Source organism: Pristiophorus japonicus, chromosome 12, assembly GCF_044704955.1.
Source record: "Pristiophorus japonicus isolate sPriJap1 chromosome 12, sPriJap1.hap1, whole genome shotgun sequence".
Classification (NCBI taxonomy): Eukaryota; Metazoa; Chordata; class Chondrichthyes; family Pristiophoridae; genus Pristiophorus; species Pristiophorus japonicus.
In genome coordinates, this window is record NC_091988.1 from 13,881,620 (window position 1) to 13,900,668 (window position 19,049).

The window sequence follows — 19,049 nt, forward strand, 5'->3', positions numbered from 1 at the left end:
ATAGCTTTGTGTAACATGCAGCTTACAGCACAATATTAAATGGGTTACATATACATTAGAAAATTAGAGTGAGCTCACAGACAAAACAGAACAAACAGACCCAATCTTAGTTTAATGAGTTCTACACATGCAATGAAAGTGTAAAAAAAAAGTTCTGAGAACTCCATCATTTTCTTTAGCTAGACTGACCCAGCTTGATTCCACTTGCCCTTAGGGGAAGGAGAAGTCGGCCTGAGAGAGGGAACTACTTGGGAAAAGTTATCGATGAGGAAAAAATAAATCAGAATCAAAATGGATAGAGGTATAAGATTACCGTATTAACCACTGGAATGCCTGGGTCCATCAGTCCAAGGATATCATCATTATAACTTGATTCAAGGCTAATAATGTCATCAATAACATCGTCCATCTGTGACAAGCAGCAGAAAAAAAGTGTAAGAAATAAGCAGAAGCAACAGACCTTAGATCTGCCTAGAGATAGTGATTTTTAATTTTAAAAACTTTTGATCTATTCATAGTAATATAATTTTTTAAGCTGAATCATTTATAACTTTGGGAGAAAAATGTGAGATCACACCAAACCTCCTTCTCTCATCTTAGAACTTGTTAAAATTATCACCATCACAGCCATCTGTTATATCAGTGTTCTTTTCATGAGCAGACGACTATATATCTCAATTTAACATTCAAGGCCTGCAAAATTATTATTGTTTGACATTCCCATCAAAGTGCGAGTCTTTTTGCTTCGATGGTGAAATAAGCTTCAAATAATATGGGATTAATGTTCATCTGTGTCAGCGGATCAGCTGTCCTTTGGAGAACTTGTCCAATTTTCATCCTATTGATTTCAACGGGCAGAGAATTTAATTCTCTCAGTCTGGGCTGGATTTAAACAGTGAAAGGAAGATCTTGGCGGTTATCGGAAATTTCCAAACTAGAATTATGAAGCCTGAAGTGTAGAGCAGTTCCACATGAAAACAACTGAAAACGGATCAGTTGGTCCAAAAAAGTACTGCACCACCCAGTCCCCTTATAGAACAACTTGCATTACTTCCCAAGGTGCTTCACAGAGGGGAAAAGGAGAGATTCAGAGGGGTGGCCAAGTTTTCGTGAAAGAGGTGGATTTTAAGGAGCGTCTTAAAGGAGATGGCGAGGCAGAAGGATTTGCGGGAAATTCCAGAGTGGGATCTAGGCAGCTAAAGGCAAGTCAAAGAAAGGGAGTGGGTATGGCCAGGGTCAGAGGAACAGAGGTAGGATGGGGTGAGGCCACAGAGGGATTTAAAGACAAGGATTATCATTTTATTTTGAAGCATTGAGAGTCAATGTAGGGCCAGCAGTCACAGCACTTCAACAGCAGCTAACTGATGAGGGCTCCATCTGAGCTGTCCTGGTCCCCATGAGTGGCCCCTGTCCCATTCCTTCCAATCCACAGTGAGATGCATCCGACCAGAGGGCAGTCCTGCACCATCACACAACTGAAAACGCACAGTCCCCCCCCCCCCCAGAATATTCAACACAAACCCAGATTTCCCCAATCTTTATATTTTCAAAAATAACCCAACACATTCTCAAAACTAACGATCATCCGGGATTTCCCAGCCTCCCAACAGCCAAGTTGATGACAGACAACACAAACTGGGCTGATAGCTTGCCCTTGATATTGACTACACTTGATCAGCTCCGCTGGGCAGGCCACATTGTCCACATGCCAGAAACGCACAAGGCTCCCAAAGCAAGCGCTCGACTCGGAACTCCTTCAATGCAAACGAGCCAAAGGTGGGCAGAGGAAACGTTACAAGGATACCCTCAAAGCCTCCCTGATAAAGTGCAACATCCCCACTGACACCTGGGAGACCCTGGCCAAAGACCGCCCTAAGTGGAGGAAGTGCATCCGGGAGGGTGCTGAGCACCTCGAGTCTCATCGCCGAGAGCGTGCAGAAACCAAGCGCAGGCAGCGGAACGAGCGTGCGGCAAACCAGTCCCACCCTCCCTTACTCTCAACGACTATCTGTCCCACCTGAGACAGGGACTGTGGTTCTCGTATTGGACTGTTCAGCCGCCTAAGGACTCATTTTTAGAGTGGAAGCAAGTTTTCCTCGATTCCGAGGGACTGCTTATGATGATGATGATGATGATATTGAAATGGATCAGGCTTCCTGATGACATCATCAAGCAGGAGTCATGGGAACCCCGCCCACCGCCAGTCCAATATTTGTTGCCAAACCAGTGTAAACCAGTGTTTTTTTTTGCTTTATTCTCGTTTTTTTTGCTAAAATTAGCAAACAGAGAAAAGTATACTCAGTATTTTTATATATTATTTTCTAGTTCTGATTGCGAGAATGTTTTTGAGACCCACACAGCAATAACGTGCTGCGACAGGTAGCAGGTGGTACACAGGAAAGCAGGAAATTTCTGGTCTTCGGTGGGCCAGAATACAATGTAGAGACAAGGGGGTATAAATTGCCCCCTCGCCCGATCCCATCCCGTTTCGATGGTTTTTAACCGCCGCTGCGGTTCAGGTCGACTCTTTCGCTAAATTGTGCTTTTTGGGTTTTTTTCTTTTGATCCGGAAATCGGTGATAATGGGGGCGGTGACTACACCTGAGGGGCCAGCGACTGAGGGGCAGAAACTGGGGGTGAGCGAGGAATGACGGCCGCGATGATGTCATCACGACACCGCGTCACCACGGCTCTCCCCTTCACTTAAAGGGGCGAGCCTCCGCGATTTTAAAACCTCGGGCCACCGGGCCACCAGGGAGGATTTCGGCCAGGCCGAACCTGGGGGCATATTTTTGTTGGGCCGACAAAAAACAAACATGGCGGCAGCGACAGTGAGACCTCCCCTTTAAGCCTCACTGGACCGCCGGGTGAAAGCTTGTTTTGGCACCGCTGGGCGGGCCGAAGATTTTCAGAGGGGAATGTCGCCGTCGAGGGGGTTCGATCGGCGGTGTGCACGGTGATGACTCGCTTACCACGGATCGGCAGCAGTGGAGCGGTGGGTGGGGGGGGGGGGGGGGTGTGGGTCGGAGCACTGCCGAGAAAACCTGCAAGGGCAATTGGGTTATCAGTGGTCAAACCTCAGCGACCACTCCACTCCGCAGCGTGGCCGCCGACTTTTGGTGGTAACAGGCCTTCAGGAAAGGGGAAATTTTGGCCCCAAGGTATGCCTGCACAGGCAAGGGGTTAGATTGGAAGGTGACTCAGCCAGGGCTGTAGCGATACTTCCCTCCAAACTAGTTGAACTGCAACATTACCAGTGACGGGAAAGCCTCTGTCCTTTTTGGCAGGGAATGGTGACAAAGTCATTGAGGCAAAAATGATTTATACATTTGGTGCTGTTAACACCTGATCCTTCGATACTGCTGAGAAGAAATATTTTAACAACATTCTAAAAATAATTGAAATCTTGGTCTTGATGGTAGGAGTGTCCAAAAATACTTTCTAAACCATTTGGACGTACTTGAGAGGAAAGTACACATGCCTGATCACAGAGTTGTGTTCCATCCTTATTTTGGTGAGCAATTGCAAATAACACCCAAAGTAAAGTCATTCAAGGTCAATGGAAGTAAAATGGCTGACAGGAGGGGGAAGAAATGGAACATGGCGCTTGTTGTCCTACACAAACACAGACTTCTGCTGGATTCAGTGGGACATTTACCCCAGATGGACTATTCACCAGGTCTCATACAAAAGCAAAATACCTCTACTGCGGATGCTGGAAATCTAAAATAAAAACAGAATATGCTGGAAATACTCAGCAGGTCAGGCAGCATTTGTGGAGAGAAACAGAGTTAGCGTTTCAGAGCGATGACCTTTCATCAGAAACAATGGCCAGTTCTGAAACATTAACTCTGTTTCTCTCTCTCCACAGCTGCTGCCTGACCTGCTGAGTATTTCCAGCATCTTCTGTTTTTATCTGACATATATTTATTTATTTTAAAATCCTATACCCAGTGGTTTGAAATGGCAAATATGAAGTATTTACTCATGTAAAAAAATTGTACCATGCAATATATTCAGAAGATTTCAGAGCAACATTTGTGTTTGTAAGTTTATTTTATTACCATTTTCATTTCTGGCAACCAGATCTGTAAAAGAAAAAAAAGAAAAATATTAGGTATGCCACAAAAAATCCCGACTGAATGTGTGGTTTGTACATGAATATCATGAAGATCAGCCATGATCTTGTTGAATGGCGGGGCAGTGTGAAAAGGCTAAATGACTTACTCCTGCTCCTATTTCTTATGTTCTCATGAATGTTGTATATTTAGATTCTAATACAAACTCAGATAGTTCATGTTTAACAGTCCCTAGCAGGCCTTCCTAGAAATAAAGCTCAAGACAATTAAGGTAGAGGCAGACCTTTTGAAGCATCGGACAGAGGAAATGAGTAAGTGCATTAAAAGCAGATGACCAGTTGAGGACACTGAATATTGTACGCTACTTTCTGATATGTCACTTCAATGAGTATTGTTCAATTTTAAGCAAGCTTCAGGTAATTGACATTTAGCTACACAGAGGAAAATAAACCAATGGTTGAGATCTAAAACTTGTCCGTATGCTGCACAATCGTGGTGTGATGAGGATAGAGACTATGGTCTGGAGTTTCCGCTGGGTGGCGCTGTTTTTTAATGCAATTCGCCTGGAATCGGCCAAACCCGCGCGAAAGATCAAGGAATTTCAAACACAAATTACGTCCGGCACAAATCAAGTTTCGGCGATCTTTTGCGAACATCGCGCTGGAAGCTGGCCCTGCCCACAAAGCTGGTCATGCTCCCAGATCGAATGAATTATCACCATGGCGAGTTTCCAAGAGTTGGCCCCATTTGCAGACCTTCGACAAGGCTTTTAAAAGTAAGCTTTTTTTTTAGGCTCAAGGACACTAATAGGCACATCTTAAAAGCGTTTAAATTTATTTTTATTTTGCGAAGAAACTGACTACGGTACACCAATATAACCAGCAAATGGTTCTGTGTAGCTTTTTAAAGTTATTATCCGTTGGGATACTCACAGGTGGTGGACTAGACACTTTGTGATAAACTCACTTTCAGCTGTATTAATCAAACTGCACCAAGTTACCACTCTGTATATCAAGGAATCATTTTTAAAGTACATTCTCTGTTAAAGTTACATTCTAAAACGCTGCCCAATTGCACGGGTTCATGGCAGATTTAACATTCAGCATTATGCAATTGAGTTTGAGTGGAATCTTGAGAGAAAAAACACACTTCTCAAAACCTGCGCAATTTGCCCCCGGATCGCTGATTGCATCCAAAGTGAAAACTCCAAGCCTCTCAGTGCATCTGAATAAGTTGAGTTAATACTTGTTAATGTTGCAGTATGATATAACATTAACAGGTTTAAAACAAACAGTGCACACACCTACCGCAAATAGTGCAGTAGGAGGTCTTCAGACACTAAACCACTTTGTATAAAAGTGTAGAGTGACAATCTATAAATAAATCAACCAGCATTTTCAATTCGTTTATTCTGGTTCTAATCTTTGTTGGTTTGCACCTCTTGCATAAATGAGTCCTTTTTAGTTGTTTGTTTTAAACTATATATTGTGACATGGCAACTGGTCTGCGAGGCCATATTTGAGTTTTGACAAAGTTAGCAGTGGCTTCAATTAATATTACAAGTAAATCCCCGATATTGGTGTTTTCATATCACTACCCTGCTTCAGACAGTGTGCTGCACAAATTGTAAGCTCTGGTTTAAGAACAAAATATTTCATATTCACTGGAATTTAGAAGAATGAGAGGGGATCTCATAGAAACATATAAAATTCTGACGGGACTGGACAGGTTAGATGCAGGGAGAATGTTCCCGATGTTGGGGAAGTCCAGAATCAGGGGACACAATCTAAGGATAAGGGGTAAGCCATTTAGGACCGAGATGAGGAGAAACTTCTTCACTCAGAGAATTGTGAATCTGTGGAATTCTCTACCACAGAAAGTTGTTAGGGCCAGTTCATTAGATATATTCAAAAGGGAATGAGATGTGGCCCTTACGGCTAATGGGATCAAGGGGTATGGAGAGAAAGCAGGAATGGGGTACTAAAGTTGCATTATCAGCCATGATCATATTGAATGGTGGTGCAGGCTCGAAGGGCCGAATGGCCTGCTCTTGCACCTATTTCCATGTTTCTATAGATGCCAGCATATTTACAGGCACCAAATAGTGCTTGTCCTGGTAAACACTTCATTACCAGTAGTTTAAAGTTAAGAAAGATACAAAAGCACCCAGTGAACTGTAACAAAACATTTTATTCTTGATCTTCAAACCAGCCAAAGGAGACATGTTCTACCAATTTACTTTTTTTTGAAGATTTTAAGCATTTTGTATATTTAGGTTAACTGAAGGAATATTGCATTTTAACAATCTGCCAGTTCCCACTCATTTCTCACTAACAATAATGTGTATGTGTTGCTTGTTCTATAAAATGACAATGGGTTACATTTTCATTGTTACTCTACATTTTATCTGCAATTGGATTTTTTTTCTGTCCTAGAAAGGTTGCATCTTTGCCTGATGGACGAAGACTGCACATTGATAAATTTCATATTCAGATTTAAATTATGAAAAAAGTTAGGCCTCCAAAAATATCATTTTCAGCTTTATCAAATAAACACTCCTGCTAAATGTTCTGCAAAATGATCATAAATGGGTTTGCACCTATGATTTGAAAAAATATATACTGGTGGGCACAAGTCAGCTTGGGCTACCCACGTGCTACAACATTGAGAAAGTGCTTCGAATGGGATAGGTCAACTAACAGTAAATCAATGGGGAGGATGAAAGAGTAATTATACGACTTTCTTATATTTCTTGAGGATAGATTTTTAAATGATGCAAATCACTAATACCACACCTTCAAGTAGACAGTTGTGTCAGTTCTACTACAATAATACAAATAATAAACTTATAAACAACAGCAATTTACATTTATACAGCGCATTTAACAAGAGTGATCTTCATAAAAACATTTTTGACACCAAGCCACACAAGGAGACCGATGAGCAAAATCTTGGCCAAATAGGCAGGTTTTAAGAAACATCTTGGAGGAGAGGAGAGGTAGAGAGGCGGAGAGGTTTAGGGAGGGAATTCCAGAGCTTAGGGCCTTGGCAACTGAAAGCAAGACCGGCAATTATGGAGCGAATAAAATAGGGGATGCGCAAGAGGCCAGAATCTGAGGAGCGTTAAGAAATCGAAGTCTCGTAGGGTTGGAGGAGGATACAGAAAGAGAGAGGGGCTAGGCCATGGAGGGATTAGAAAACAAGGATGAGGATTTTCAAATTGAGGCATCATCGGACCGGGAGCCAGTGTAGGTCAGCGAGCACAGGGGTGATGGGTGAATGGGACTTGGAACACGTTAAAGATATGGGCAGCAGAGTTTTCAATGAGCACAATTTTGTGTGCAACCCTGCGAGATTTGCTGTGCGGGTAACAGTGTCACCAGTGGGGAAGGAGAGCTCCAGTCATCGCTGAGGGAGGAGGGGAGGCCAAATGCCGTCGCAGGAGGAAGAGGACCCGGTCGCCATTGAGGAGGAGGTCACCTGCGGGGAAGGAGAGGTCCAGCCGTCGTCGAGGAGAGGCCTGATCGCTGCTGGAGGGGTGAAGGCCCGCCGCTGGAGAAACCAAGCGCAGGCAGCGGAAAGAGCGTGCGGCAAACCAGTCCCACCCAACCCTTCCCTCAACGACCATCTGTCCCACCTGTGACAGGGACTGTGGTTCTCGTATTGGACTGTTCAGCCACCTAAGGACTCATTTTACGAGTGGAAGCAAGACTTCCTCGATTCCGAGGGGATGATGATGATGAACAGTGTCACAGCACAGATGGGTTGGGAACACAATGTTTCATGACGACTAAAATCCTGAGGCAGCTTCAAATCATTAAATTCTACATTTTTTTTTAACATAAGGGGGAATTTTGATCTTATACATTATGTTCACTATTCTGTTTCATTAACACTAGAATCACTACATTTACTGTGCTATTGCTGCTGTAATAGATTGATATACTGCTCCACAAAAGAGCCATCTCTAACTTTGTGCCTCCACAAATATACAAATTTGATTTTAAACGTACACAACATTCTCATCCTTGAAGTTCAAAGGGACAGAATACCATTAATTGACATAAAAGTCACAACCATTTTATCAAACAGCAAAAAACAAGTATAAATACTCAACCTAATTTTACCTGAATTATGCAGAACGGATTTCAAAAGCTGAATTGAAAAAAAAGTTTAAGCTTCACGTTTGAGTTGATCATACTTTGTGTAATTATTTTACTTTTAACTTCCAACCCACTATTATCCATACAAAATAATTGAAGGATTACCTCTTTTTCACAGTTTGAGCTGATGTTGAGCATGGCCATCGGGCTGTTGGGTGCACTGCTTCCGGCTCCTGGAGGCATGACGTGATCGCTTGGTTGGTTAGAACAGGGCATGCTTAAGGCCTGGTTTGTCAGCTTGTTGCCCAAGGTGGTTGACAGATATTGTTTTACTTGCTGCCTCTGGGCCTGCTGAATGTGGTATTTGGTTGGGTTTTCAAGGTGGGTTTGCACCTATATGTAGAACAGAATAAAAAAAAAATGTATCAATCGTATGGGCTAGACTTTTCTATCATTTTCGGCAGGTTTCGGCAATTTTCTCGGCGGTACAGCTGTTTTTCCGCCCAGTGAAAGTTTCCCCCTTAATTTTTTTTAGTGGTATCGCCCAATTCTGAAAATGCCCACCAGGACCAAACCAGCGACGTGCAAGGCCAAGAAAATCACCAGGGCGTAAGTTTGGCCTCAACAGAAGCCTGTCCAGATCGTCGAGGGAACCGCCCTGTGAAAGCTGCTTAAGCAGGGCGGTAGGTGAGTACTCTACAAAGAAAGGTAAGTTAAAGGTTATTGATTTATTTTTTTTTTAATTTTTAAACGCCGATTAGGTGTAAAAGTATCTTGGGAATACTTTTTACATTTTTATTTTTTTGAAATTTTTAAAAAAGTTTTCTCCCCTCCCTAGGCCCAACCGCAGCCTTGAACTAAATTTTAAATAAACGCCCGTTTTACTTAGTTTCCCCTTAACTGCCGAGAATAAAGGTGCAACACCCATTTTCTCGCCGGGCGATTAGTTTTAATTAGTTTTAATATAAAAGTGGAAATTCTCGCCAGCGTTACTTACCAAACGTTAGCAGTTTTTTCCGAGCGGGTAAGTCTAGCCCTACGCTCTTATTTGTTGCTATAATTAAAGCGGAACATGGTACACAGTATAACGAAAGCCCGAGTATCCTTGTGAAGTTCCTGTTGTCAAAGAAGCCGAGACTCTCGTGAACAAATGAGGCAGGAGGAAACATCCAAAATGGCAACATAAATACAATGTCAGAAGATCGGGAGAAACTTTGAAGCGTTTCATGTAGGATTTTACAGGAGCATCGTACTTTCAATCAATTTACTGTCGTTGAGCTGCAAGTGAAGTCGACAGTCTGTGTAGTAGAATTTACTGATTTTCTAAGCTGCTCCCTCAATTGGGATAATGAAGAACCTTTAAACTACAAAGACATACAATTCTTCACAATCCTGAAGCCAATTACCGCATATTAAATTACAAAATTAATTTACACTATAATTCAATCAGCCTTCCCACTGATAATTTAATTGCAAGTAACTTTTCAGCATTGATAAGCAGTTCTTTCAGGAGATTCCTGCAGACTATTTATAACTTTTGGTTATTTCAGGAATTATAAAGTCTTTGCAACGCACACCACCCAACAGGTATATTCAGGAGATAATCGAGTCAGGAATATGCAACTTCTTTCAGTAATTAAGAGACCAAACTGTTGCTTCAATAACCAACTGAAAATAGACCGAAGTACTGGCCCACATGCAGCACATTACAGTAAAACTCACCTGATAATGATTAAGTTCCAGCATCTCAAGTATGATGAAACATTTACTTCAAAGTAAATTAACCAGAAAGTGTTGGAGGTGCTACTTTGATTACTCCACACGACAATCAAGACGATCACTGATAATCCAAATATGATTTACCAGTGGCCCAGATAAAATGGCATGAGAACCATTGGTCTTATAAAAAAAAACCTCCCTTAATTAGTTATGCATATAAAGATATCAACAGCACACAGAAGAACGTTTCAAGATTCTATGGTAGTTAGAAATATAAATTAAAAATTATCTACCCTTAACTGTTTTTAACACAGCTTTGACGTCACTGCTTCTTATGCATAAAATGGGTTCTTTCATGGGGAGACGATGAATTTTTGACTAGTAATTGCTCCAAGGCTAATTCATTTTTTCGTTCCAGTCCCAACATTATAACTAGAAAAGTGATCAAGGCTCACAAAGAAGCCTCTTACTGAAAGAAAGTGCTGTGATGGAGTAAGTTGTGAAATAATTCAAATGTTATGAGAAATGGACAAATAGATAGAAAATATCACGGAAGTTTTTTTTAAATTTCCCTCTCCTTTTATTTTGCTCAGCCTATTTCCCCTAGTTTTTCCTCCCATTACAGGTTTTTGGCGCTGGGTGGACAGGATAGCCTGAGAGGCAGATTTTGCCAGAACACAGTATTGCGGCTTAAGTATGGCAAAGCTGGACAACACCACAGCCGTTTTTCTTTCTGCCTTAAAAATGCCTTGTTCCTCCCTGTCAATCCACCTTAAAGCTCTGTCCTGAGCTGGCAAAAGAAAAATGACCCAGAGGAGACAGATGAGCAACAATAATACAAGTGACAGACATCCCTGTGGCTTGAAGCACTGACCATCTGATCAGGAGGCACAGAACTTCATCACTTTCACAGCAAAAGTTATGTTTCTTTGCTTTTACAATATATCAAAAGAATCGTATCACAGCTGTTTGGAAAAATGAAAAACAGAAATCGCAGTAGTCATAAACAAGTCCAGTATGGTGGTTTGACAAATAATTTGTTGAGAATATTCTGGCACGATGAGAACAAGTGCTGATTTATTCATGCTCACTGGACACGCAAACAGCTCTTAACATACTGCCACTGTTGAAAATAACCTAAACTTTATAGCAAGAAATAGCTCCTGAAACTTTACTGCAGGATAAATGGCACTAACTTTGAAAAAATAAACAATTGCATGATATTGGATGACCTCCTCCACCAGTCCTAACCTCAGTTGTTAATCTGGCATATACCTTGCTTTTCTGGGGCAAAGTGGCGCTTCGAATGACTGCTGAAACCACCAGGGGGCATGATTTTCCAGTCTGTAGCGTCAGGACATAGGACAGCAGACAATTGTGAAGAGTTTCCCAACTTCTGGCAGTAAAGCACAAACATGACAACTTTCTGACCCGGGAATTTCCAATATTACAGAAGTATTTTTTAACCGCATCGGAGGGGACATTTGAAATAAGGTTTCTATCAAAAGATCTATCAAATTCTATTCGCCTTATTCAAAAATGTTTTTATGACAAGAAATTGCCAAAGAAGGAATGCCTTGAAAGTCCGTGGATTGAAAACAGCAGTTTGCCTTCATTCCAGTCCGTGTTAAAACTCCACAAGCTAGGCTGCAGACTAAGAGTTGGAAATAAACGAGGGAGAGAAATCACTCGGGCCGTTTGACAGAAAAATTGTGTTTTGCAAACAATTTGGAAATTGTCCCCTTAAAGCAAGACCACGCCCCTCTGCAGGATAACTTCACTGCATATTTCAGTTGTGAATACTGAGGGCCATTGGAGGGAGCAGCGTGTAGCGGCCCGGCCCGGAAATCGGCACAGTCCCGGCCTGCAAGACCATCAGCAGGCCGGGGCCATTGGAGGGAGCAGCGTGCGGTGGCATACCACTGCAGGGAGCAGCGCTTGCTGCTGCAGGAGGACGACGGCTACGAAGCCAGGTCGCTGATTGCAGTGCGGGCAGGTACAGCAGGAGGGGCGAAGGAGCGGCAAGTGTCTGTAGAGGGATGTGATCGAGGCCCAGGAGAGACGTGAGTTCAGGGCACAGAAGAGGCGAGGGCCCAGGGGCAGCATGGACCAGCCCACACTGCGATATGTGTCCGTGCAGCAGAGCTGGTCTCCAGTCATCTTGGGTAACCCTTGCCACTGGACCAAGACCTGGCTCTGTCGAGCCCGTGTGGTGGCTGGTGTGCAATGGCCACCACATGGTAAAAAAATCCACGCACAGCCATCTTCCACCCTTCAAGATGTAGTTCGGGATCTGGAATATTCATCATCATAGGCAGTCCCTCGAAGCGAGGATGACTTGCATCCACTCCAAAAAAGGATAAGTTCACAGGTGTTCCAATGAAGGGCCTAATATTCCAGATCCCGAACTACATCCTAAAGGGTGGAAGATGCCTGTGTGTGGATTGTTTTTAACGTGTGGTGGCCGTAACACACCAGCCACCACACGGGCTTGACAGAGCCAGGTCTTGGTCCAGTGGCAAGGGTTACCCCAGACGACTGGAGACCAGCTCTGCTGCACGGACCTAGTGCGCGCACATATCGCACAGTGTGGGCTGGGCCCGTGCTGCCCCTGGGTCCCTGGCCCCGAATTCACGCCTCCCCTGGGCTTGATCACATCCCTCCACAGTCTCTCGCTGCTCCTTCTGTCTCTGCCCACGCTCCAATCACCGACCTGGACCTTGCTGACGTCACTCTTTGCTGCCGTCGCAGCTCACGCTGCTCCCGGAAGCGATAGGCCTCCACGCTGCGTCCAGGCGCCGCACCTCCGCTCCTTTTATGGCCCCGACCTGCCGCTGGTCCTTCATTGAAAAACCTATGACCTCATCCCTTTTCGGCTTGGAAGCAGGGTCATCCTCGCTTCGAGGGACCGCCTATGATGATGACTGGGCAGGGTGACTATTCCTTGGGAGGAGTGTAATAAGCATGAAACCCCCGGCAGCATGGGAGATCTGACGCCACGCAGGGAAGAAAGAAAGAGTAGAGGAGCAATAGTCATAGGGGATTTGATAGTTAGGGGCATCGAGATGCGTTTCTGTAATATCGAATAGTATGTTGCCTCCCTGATGCCAGGGTAAAGAACATCACTGAGCGGGTGGAGGATATTCTGCAAGGAGAAGGGAAATAGCCAGAAGTCATGGTCCACACCGGAAACAATGACATCGGTAGAAAAAGTCTTGAGGTTCTTCAGACAGATTTTCAGGAGCTGGGAAAAAGGTGAAAAAAACAGGACCTCAGAAGGTAGCAATCTCAGGATTACTCCCGGTGTTACATGCCAGTGAGTCTAGAAACAGGAAGAGAATGCAGGTAATTGAGTGGCTGGAGAAGTGGGACAAGAGGGAGGGTTTCAGATTCTCGGGGCATCGGGATGGATTCTGGGGGTCAAGGAAAGGGGCACCTGTACACGATGGGCAGATTGCAGGTGAACAAAGCCGGGACCCAATGTCCTCACTGAGAGGTTAACAAGTACTGTTGAGGAGGGTTTAAACTAATTTGGCTGGGGAGGGAAAACAAAAAATAGCCGAGGGGAAACAGAAATAAATTGTATGTACGTCAATGTACGCAGTGTAACTAATAAGGTTGGTGAGCTGCAGGCACAAATTGCCACATGGATTATGATGTGGTTGCATTATCAGAGACACGACTCAAACAAGGCCAGGAATGGGTTTTTAATATTCCCGGTTACCAAGTATTCAGGAAGAAAGGATTTACAGGATTTACAGGACTGAATATATATGGCTTGAGTTGAGGAACAGAGGGGGAGTTGTTACATTGCTGGGAGTTTTTTTTTTTAAAATAGAGTACCAAACACCGAGAAGGAGATAGATGAGCAAATTTGTCGGTAAAATTCAAAGGCTTGTAACAAAAATAGAGTAGTAATGGGCCCAAATTTGGCCCACCCGTTTTTTCGGCGGACTCACGTGAGATGCGCCGACTTCCGAGGAGCAAAACGGCGCCAAAAAGATGTCCCTGGATTCTGGCCCCTCTGTTGACTCTCCCAGGGCTTGGCACAGCATGACGAGTCCATTGGGGGGGGGGGGGGGGGGGGCGGAGCTAAGGCCCGGTGCGTAAAAGAGCGCTGGCAGCTGTCTGCATGCACAGTAGAGAGTTCGCGCATGCGCAGTAGCTCCTCCCATGATGATGATGATGATGCGTGCTGCAGCGTGGGCCCTGTGCGTCCCGTCCCTATCCCGGGCCTAGTGGCCTGCCGCACACGCCGGCCCGCTGCCTTCCTGTGCTGAGCCTACAAGATACAGGTTGGTGTGGGGAGACTTTTGATTGGGGGGGCGGGGGGGAGGAAGAGAATTTTGATCCGGGGGGGGTGGAGAGAGAAGAGTTTTGATTTGGGGGGGGGGGGAGGGAGGGTGTGATAACTGTGTAGCCAGTAATTTTAATGAGCTTAATCACAACTTTCCTTAACCCTATTGATGAAAATACTTTCCTACGAGCTGGAGGCACTTTTATTTTTTATTTGGACATTTTTTTAAAATTACGTAAGTATGTTTAGTCTCTTTACTTCTTTTATTTTTGTATTTTAAGCTTCCATGATTGCTTCTGTTGTATGTAAATTAACTTTGCGAAGTTTGTCAGTCCTGTATAGTTGTTTGATCCTATTCACATTCTTTAGTCAAGTCATTAAGTACCTACCTGCGCTGATTTCTTAACTCTCCGCAAGGGTTGTGGCCACATACGCTGGCCTAAGTTAGTTTGGAGCAACTATTAGTTGTCTAAACTGGTTTAAATGGCCAAAACGGGCGTAGGTGGCTGGTAACGCCCCCTTTTGAACAAAACAAAACTAAACTAAAAAAAATCCTAACGAACTCACTTACACTGGCGCAAATTGAATGTGCAAAATGGGGATTTTTAAGATACTCCAGAAAAATCTAGTTGTTCCAAAGGAAAACGGAGCAACTCCTGGGCAATTTTGGGCCCAATATTAGGAGACTTTAATTACCCTAATATAGGCTGGGGAAAGCATAGTACTAAGCGTAGGGAAGGAGTAGAATTTCTTATATGTGTGCAGGAGAACTTTCTCGATCAATATGTCTCCGGTCCAACAAGGAAGGAAGCAGTGTTGGATCTGGTTCTGGGAAATGAAGCAGGGTAAGTGGAGGGTTACAGTCGGAGATCATCTCGCTAACAGTGACCACAACATCATTCAGTTTAAAGTAATTATGGAAAAAAAAACAGAAATCAAAAGGTAAAAATGCTCAACTGGGGAAGAGCTAATTTCTGTGATTTAAGAAGGGACCGAGTAGATTGGAAAAGGCAATTGCCGGGTAAAGCAGTAAAACAGCATGGAGGGCATTTAGGGAAGAGATAGTTCAGGGACAAACTAGGCATATTGCTTTTAAACATAGAAACATAGAAAATAGGTGCAGTAGGCCATTCAGCCCTTCGAGCCTGCACCACCATTCAATATGATCATGGTTGATCATGCAACTTCAGTACCCCATTTCTGCTTTCTCTCCATACCCCTTGATCCCTTTAGCCATAAGGGCCAGATCTAACTCCCTTTTGAATATTTCTAACGAACTGGCCTCAACAACTATCTGTGGTAGAGAATTCCACAGGTTCACAATTCCCTGAGTGAAGAAGTTTCTCCTCATCTCGGTCCTAAATGGCTTACCCCTTATCCTTAGACTGTGACCCCTGGTTCTGGACTTCCCCAACATCAGGAACATTCTTCCTGCATCTAACCTGTCCAATCCCGTCAGAATTTTATATGTTTCTATGAGATCACCTCTCATTCTTCTAAATTCCAGTGAATATAAGCCTAGTCGATCCAGTCTTTCTTCATATGTCAGTCCTGCCATCCCGGGAATCAGTTTGGTGAACCTTCCTCAATAGCAAGAATGTCCTTCCTCAGATTAGGAGACCAAAACTGTATACAATATTCAAGGTGGGCCTTACCAAGGCCCTGTACAACTGCAGTAAGACCTCCCTGCTCCTATACTCAAATCCTCTCGCTATGAAGGCCAACATGCCATTTGCCTTCTTCACCGCCTGCTGTACCTGCATGCCAACTTTCAATGACTGATGTACCATGACATTCAGGTCTCGTTGCACCTCCCCTTTTTCTAATCTGTCACCATTCAGATAATATTCTGCCTTCCTGTTTTTGCCACCAAAGTGGATAACCTCACATTTATCCACATTATACTGCATCTGCCACTCGTTTGCCCACTCACCTAACCTGTCCAGCCTCTTAGCATCCTTCTCACAACTCACACTCCCATCCAACTTACTGTCTGCAAACTTGGAGATATTACATTCAATTCCTTCATCTAAATCATTAATGTATATTGTAAAGAGCTGGGGTCCCAGCATTGAGCCCTGCGGTACCCCACTAGTCACTGCCTGCCATTCTGAAATTGAACTGTTTATTCATACTCTTTGCTTCCTGTCTGCCAACCAGTTCTCTATCCATGTCAATACATTACGCCAATACCATGTGCTTTAATTTTGCACACTAATCTCTGTCAAAAGCCTTTTGAAAGCCCAAATACACCACATCCACTGGTTCTCCCTTGTCCACTCTACTAGTTACATCCTCAAAAAAATTCTAGAAAATTTGTCAAGCATGATTTCCCTTTCATAAATCCATGCTGACTTGGACCGATCCTGTCACTGCTTTCCAAATGCGCTGCTATTACATCTTTAATAATTGATTCCAACATTTTCCCCACTACCGATGTCAGGCTAACCAGTTTATAATTCTCTGTTTTCTCTCTCCCTCCTTTTTTAAAAAGTGGGGTTACATTAGCTATCCTCCAATCCATAGGAACTGATCCAGAGTCTGTAGAATGTTGGAAAATGACCACCAATGCATCCACTATTTCTAAGGCCACTTCCTTAAGTACTCTGGGATGTAGACTATCAGGCCTTGGGGATTTATCGGCCTTCAATCCCATCAATTTCCCCAACACAATTTCCTAACTAATAAGGATTTCCTTCAGTTCCTCCTTTTCGCTAGACCCTCGATCTCCTAGTATTTCAGGAAGGTTATGTGTGTCTTCCTTAAGTGAAGACAGAACCAAAGTATTTGTTCAATTGGTCTGCCATTTCTTTGTTCCCCATTATAAATTTGCCTGATTCTGACTGCAAGGAATCTACACTTGTCTTCACTAATCTTTTTCTCTTCACATATCTATAGAAGCTTTTGCAGTCAGTTTTTATGTTCCCTGCAAGCTTACTCTCATACACTATTTTCCCCCTCCTAATTAAATCCTTTGTCCTCCTCTGCTGAATTCTAAATTTTTACCAGTCCTCAGGTTTGCTGCTTTTTCTGGCCAATTTATATGCCTCTTCCTTGGATTTAACACTATCCCTAATTTCCCTCGTTAGCCACGGTTGAGCCACCTTCCCCATTTTATTTTTACGCCAGACAGGGATGTACAATTGTTGAAGTTTATCCATGTGAGCTACTGCGAGCTCTGCAGAAACTTTACTGGTGCCCACTTGGCCACCAGGGAGGGTTTCAGCCAGGCTAGTGGCCCGGTACTTCAGAGTCGCCCGACAATTAAAATAAAATGGCTGGAGCCGGTGTGCCTCCCCTTTAAGGGCGGATGTGTCAGCCAGCCATGAATTCTTTGATGAGGTAACAGAAGGTTGATCAAGGTAATGCAGTAGATGTTGTATATATGGACTTTTGGAAGGTACTTAACAAAGTGCCACATTGGAGGCGTATTAAGAAGATGGAAGCCCATGGAATTAGAGAGAAACTGGCAGTATGGATACAAAAGTGGCTCAGTGACAGGAAGCAAAGGGCGGTGGTGACGGATGTTTTTCAGACTGGAAGGAGTGGTGTTCCCCAAGGTTCAGTTTTGGGTCCATTGCTCTGCAATTTTTACAAACAACCTAGACTCAGGTGTCGGGAGAAGCATTCTAACGTTCGATTGGAAAAGTAGAAGATCACGATGAGGATAGTTATAGGTGTCAGAATGACATAGACAGGATGGTGAATAGGGCAGAAGTATAGCAAATAGAATTCAATGTGAAGAAGTGCAAAGTGATGCACTTTGGGAGGATTAATATGTAAAGACAGTATACTATAAATGACACAATTTTGAAAAATGTAGATGAGCAGAAAAACCTTGATTTTCATGTACACAAATCCTTAAACATGGCAGGGCAAGTTGATAAAGTGGTTAAAAAAAAGGGTATCTTGGGTTTATAGAGGAACAGAAAAGGGGAACCAGTGGATGTAGTGTGTTTGGATTTCCAAAAAGCATTCGATAAGGTGGCACATAAAAGCTTGTGAAGCAAGATAAGGGCAGATGGGGTTGGGGATAACGTATTAGCATGGATATAGGATTGGTTAACAGACAGAAAAGAGAGAGTGGGGTTAAATGGGTAATTTTCAGATTGGCAGCCTGTAACTAGTCGGGTGCTGCAAGGATTGGTGCTGGGGCCTCAGCTATTCACAATCTATATTGATAACTTAGATGAAGGGACTGAGTGCAATGTATCCAAGTTTGCTCACGATTCAAAGCTAGGTGGTAAAGTAAGATGTGAGGAGGATGCAAAGGGACATAGATTTAGGGTGTGGTAGCATAGTGGTTATGTCACTGGACCAGTAATCCAGAGGCCTGGACTAATAATCCAGAGACGCAAGTTCAAATCCCACCACGGCAACTAGGGGAATTTAAATTCAGTTAATTAAATACATTTGAAATTAAAAAGCTAGTATCAATAATGGTGACCATGGAACTGCCGGACTGTCAGAAAAACCCATTTGGTTCACTAATGTCCTTTAGGGAAGGTAATCTGCCACCCTTACCTGGTCTGGTCTATATGTGGCTCCAGACCTACAGCAAGGTGGTTGACTCTTAACTGCCCTCTGAAATCACTTAGCAAGTTGTGACCAAACCACTATGACAAAGTCAGCACTGTGGGAGCACCTTCACCACACGGACTGCAGCGGTTCAAGAAGGTGGCTCACCATCACCTTCTCAAGGGGCAATTAGGGATGGGCAATAAATGCCGGCCTTGCCAGCGATGCCCACATCCCGTGAACAAATGAATAAATAAATAAAAAGACAGGTTAAGTGAGCGAGCAATAAGGTGGCAGGTGGAGTATAATGTGGGGAAATGTGAGGTTATTCAC

General features: G+C 43.6%; 1 protein-coding gene across 14 annotated transcripts in view; it reads right to left on the reverse strand.

The window, feature by feature from the left end:
• The window catches only part of LOC139277138 (microphthalmia-associated transcription factor-like), a 403,865-nt gene that overhangs the window by 26,977 nt on the left and 357,839 nt on the right, over positions 1–19,049 (reverse strand). For all 14 annotated transcript variants that reach the window (XM_070895178.1, XM_070895176.1, XM_070895177.1 and 11 more), the window contains 3 exons: positions 8,348–8,575; positions 4,065–4,088; positions 314–409 (listed from right to left, as the gene is read on the reverse strand). In XM_070895178.1, coding sequence (XP_070751279.1) covers positions 314–409; positions 4,065–4,088; positions 8,348–8,575 — 348 coding nt within the window. The remainder of the gene's footprint in view (positions 1–313; positions 410–4,064; positions 4,089–8,347; positions 8,576–19,049) is intronic.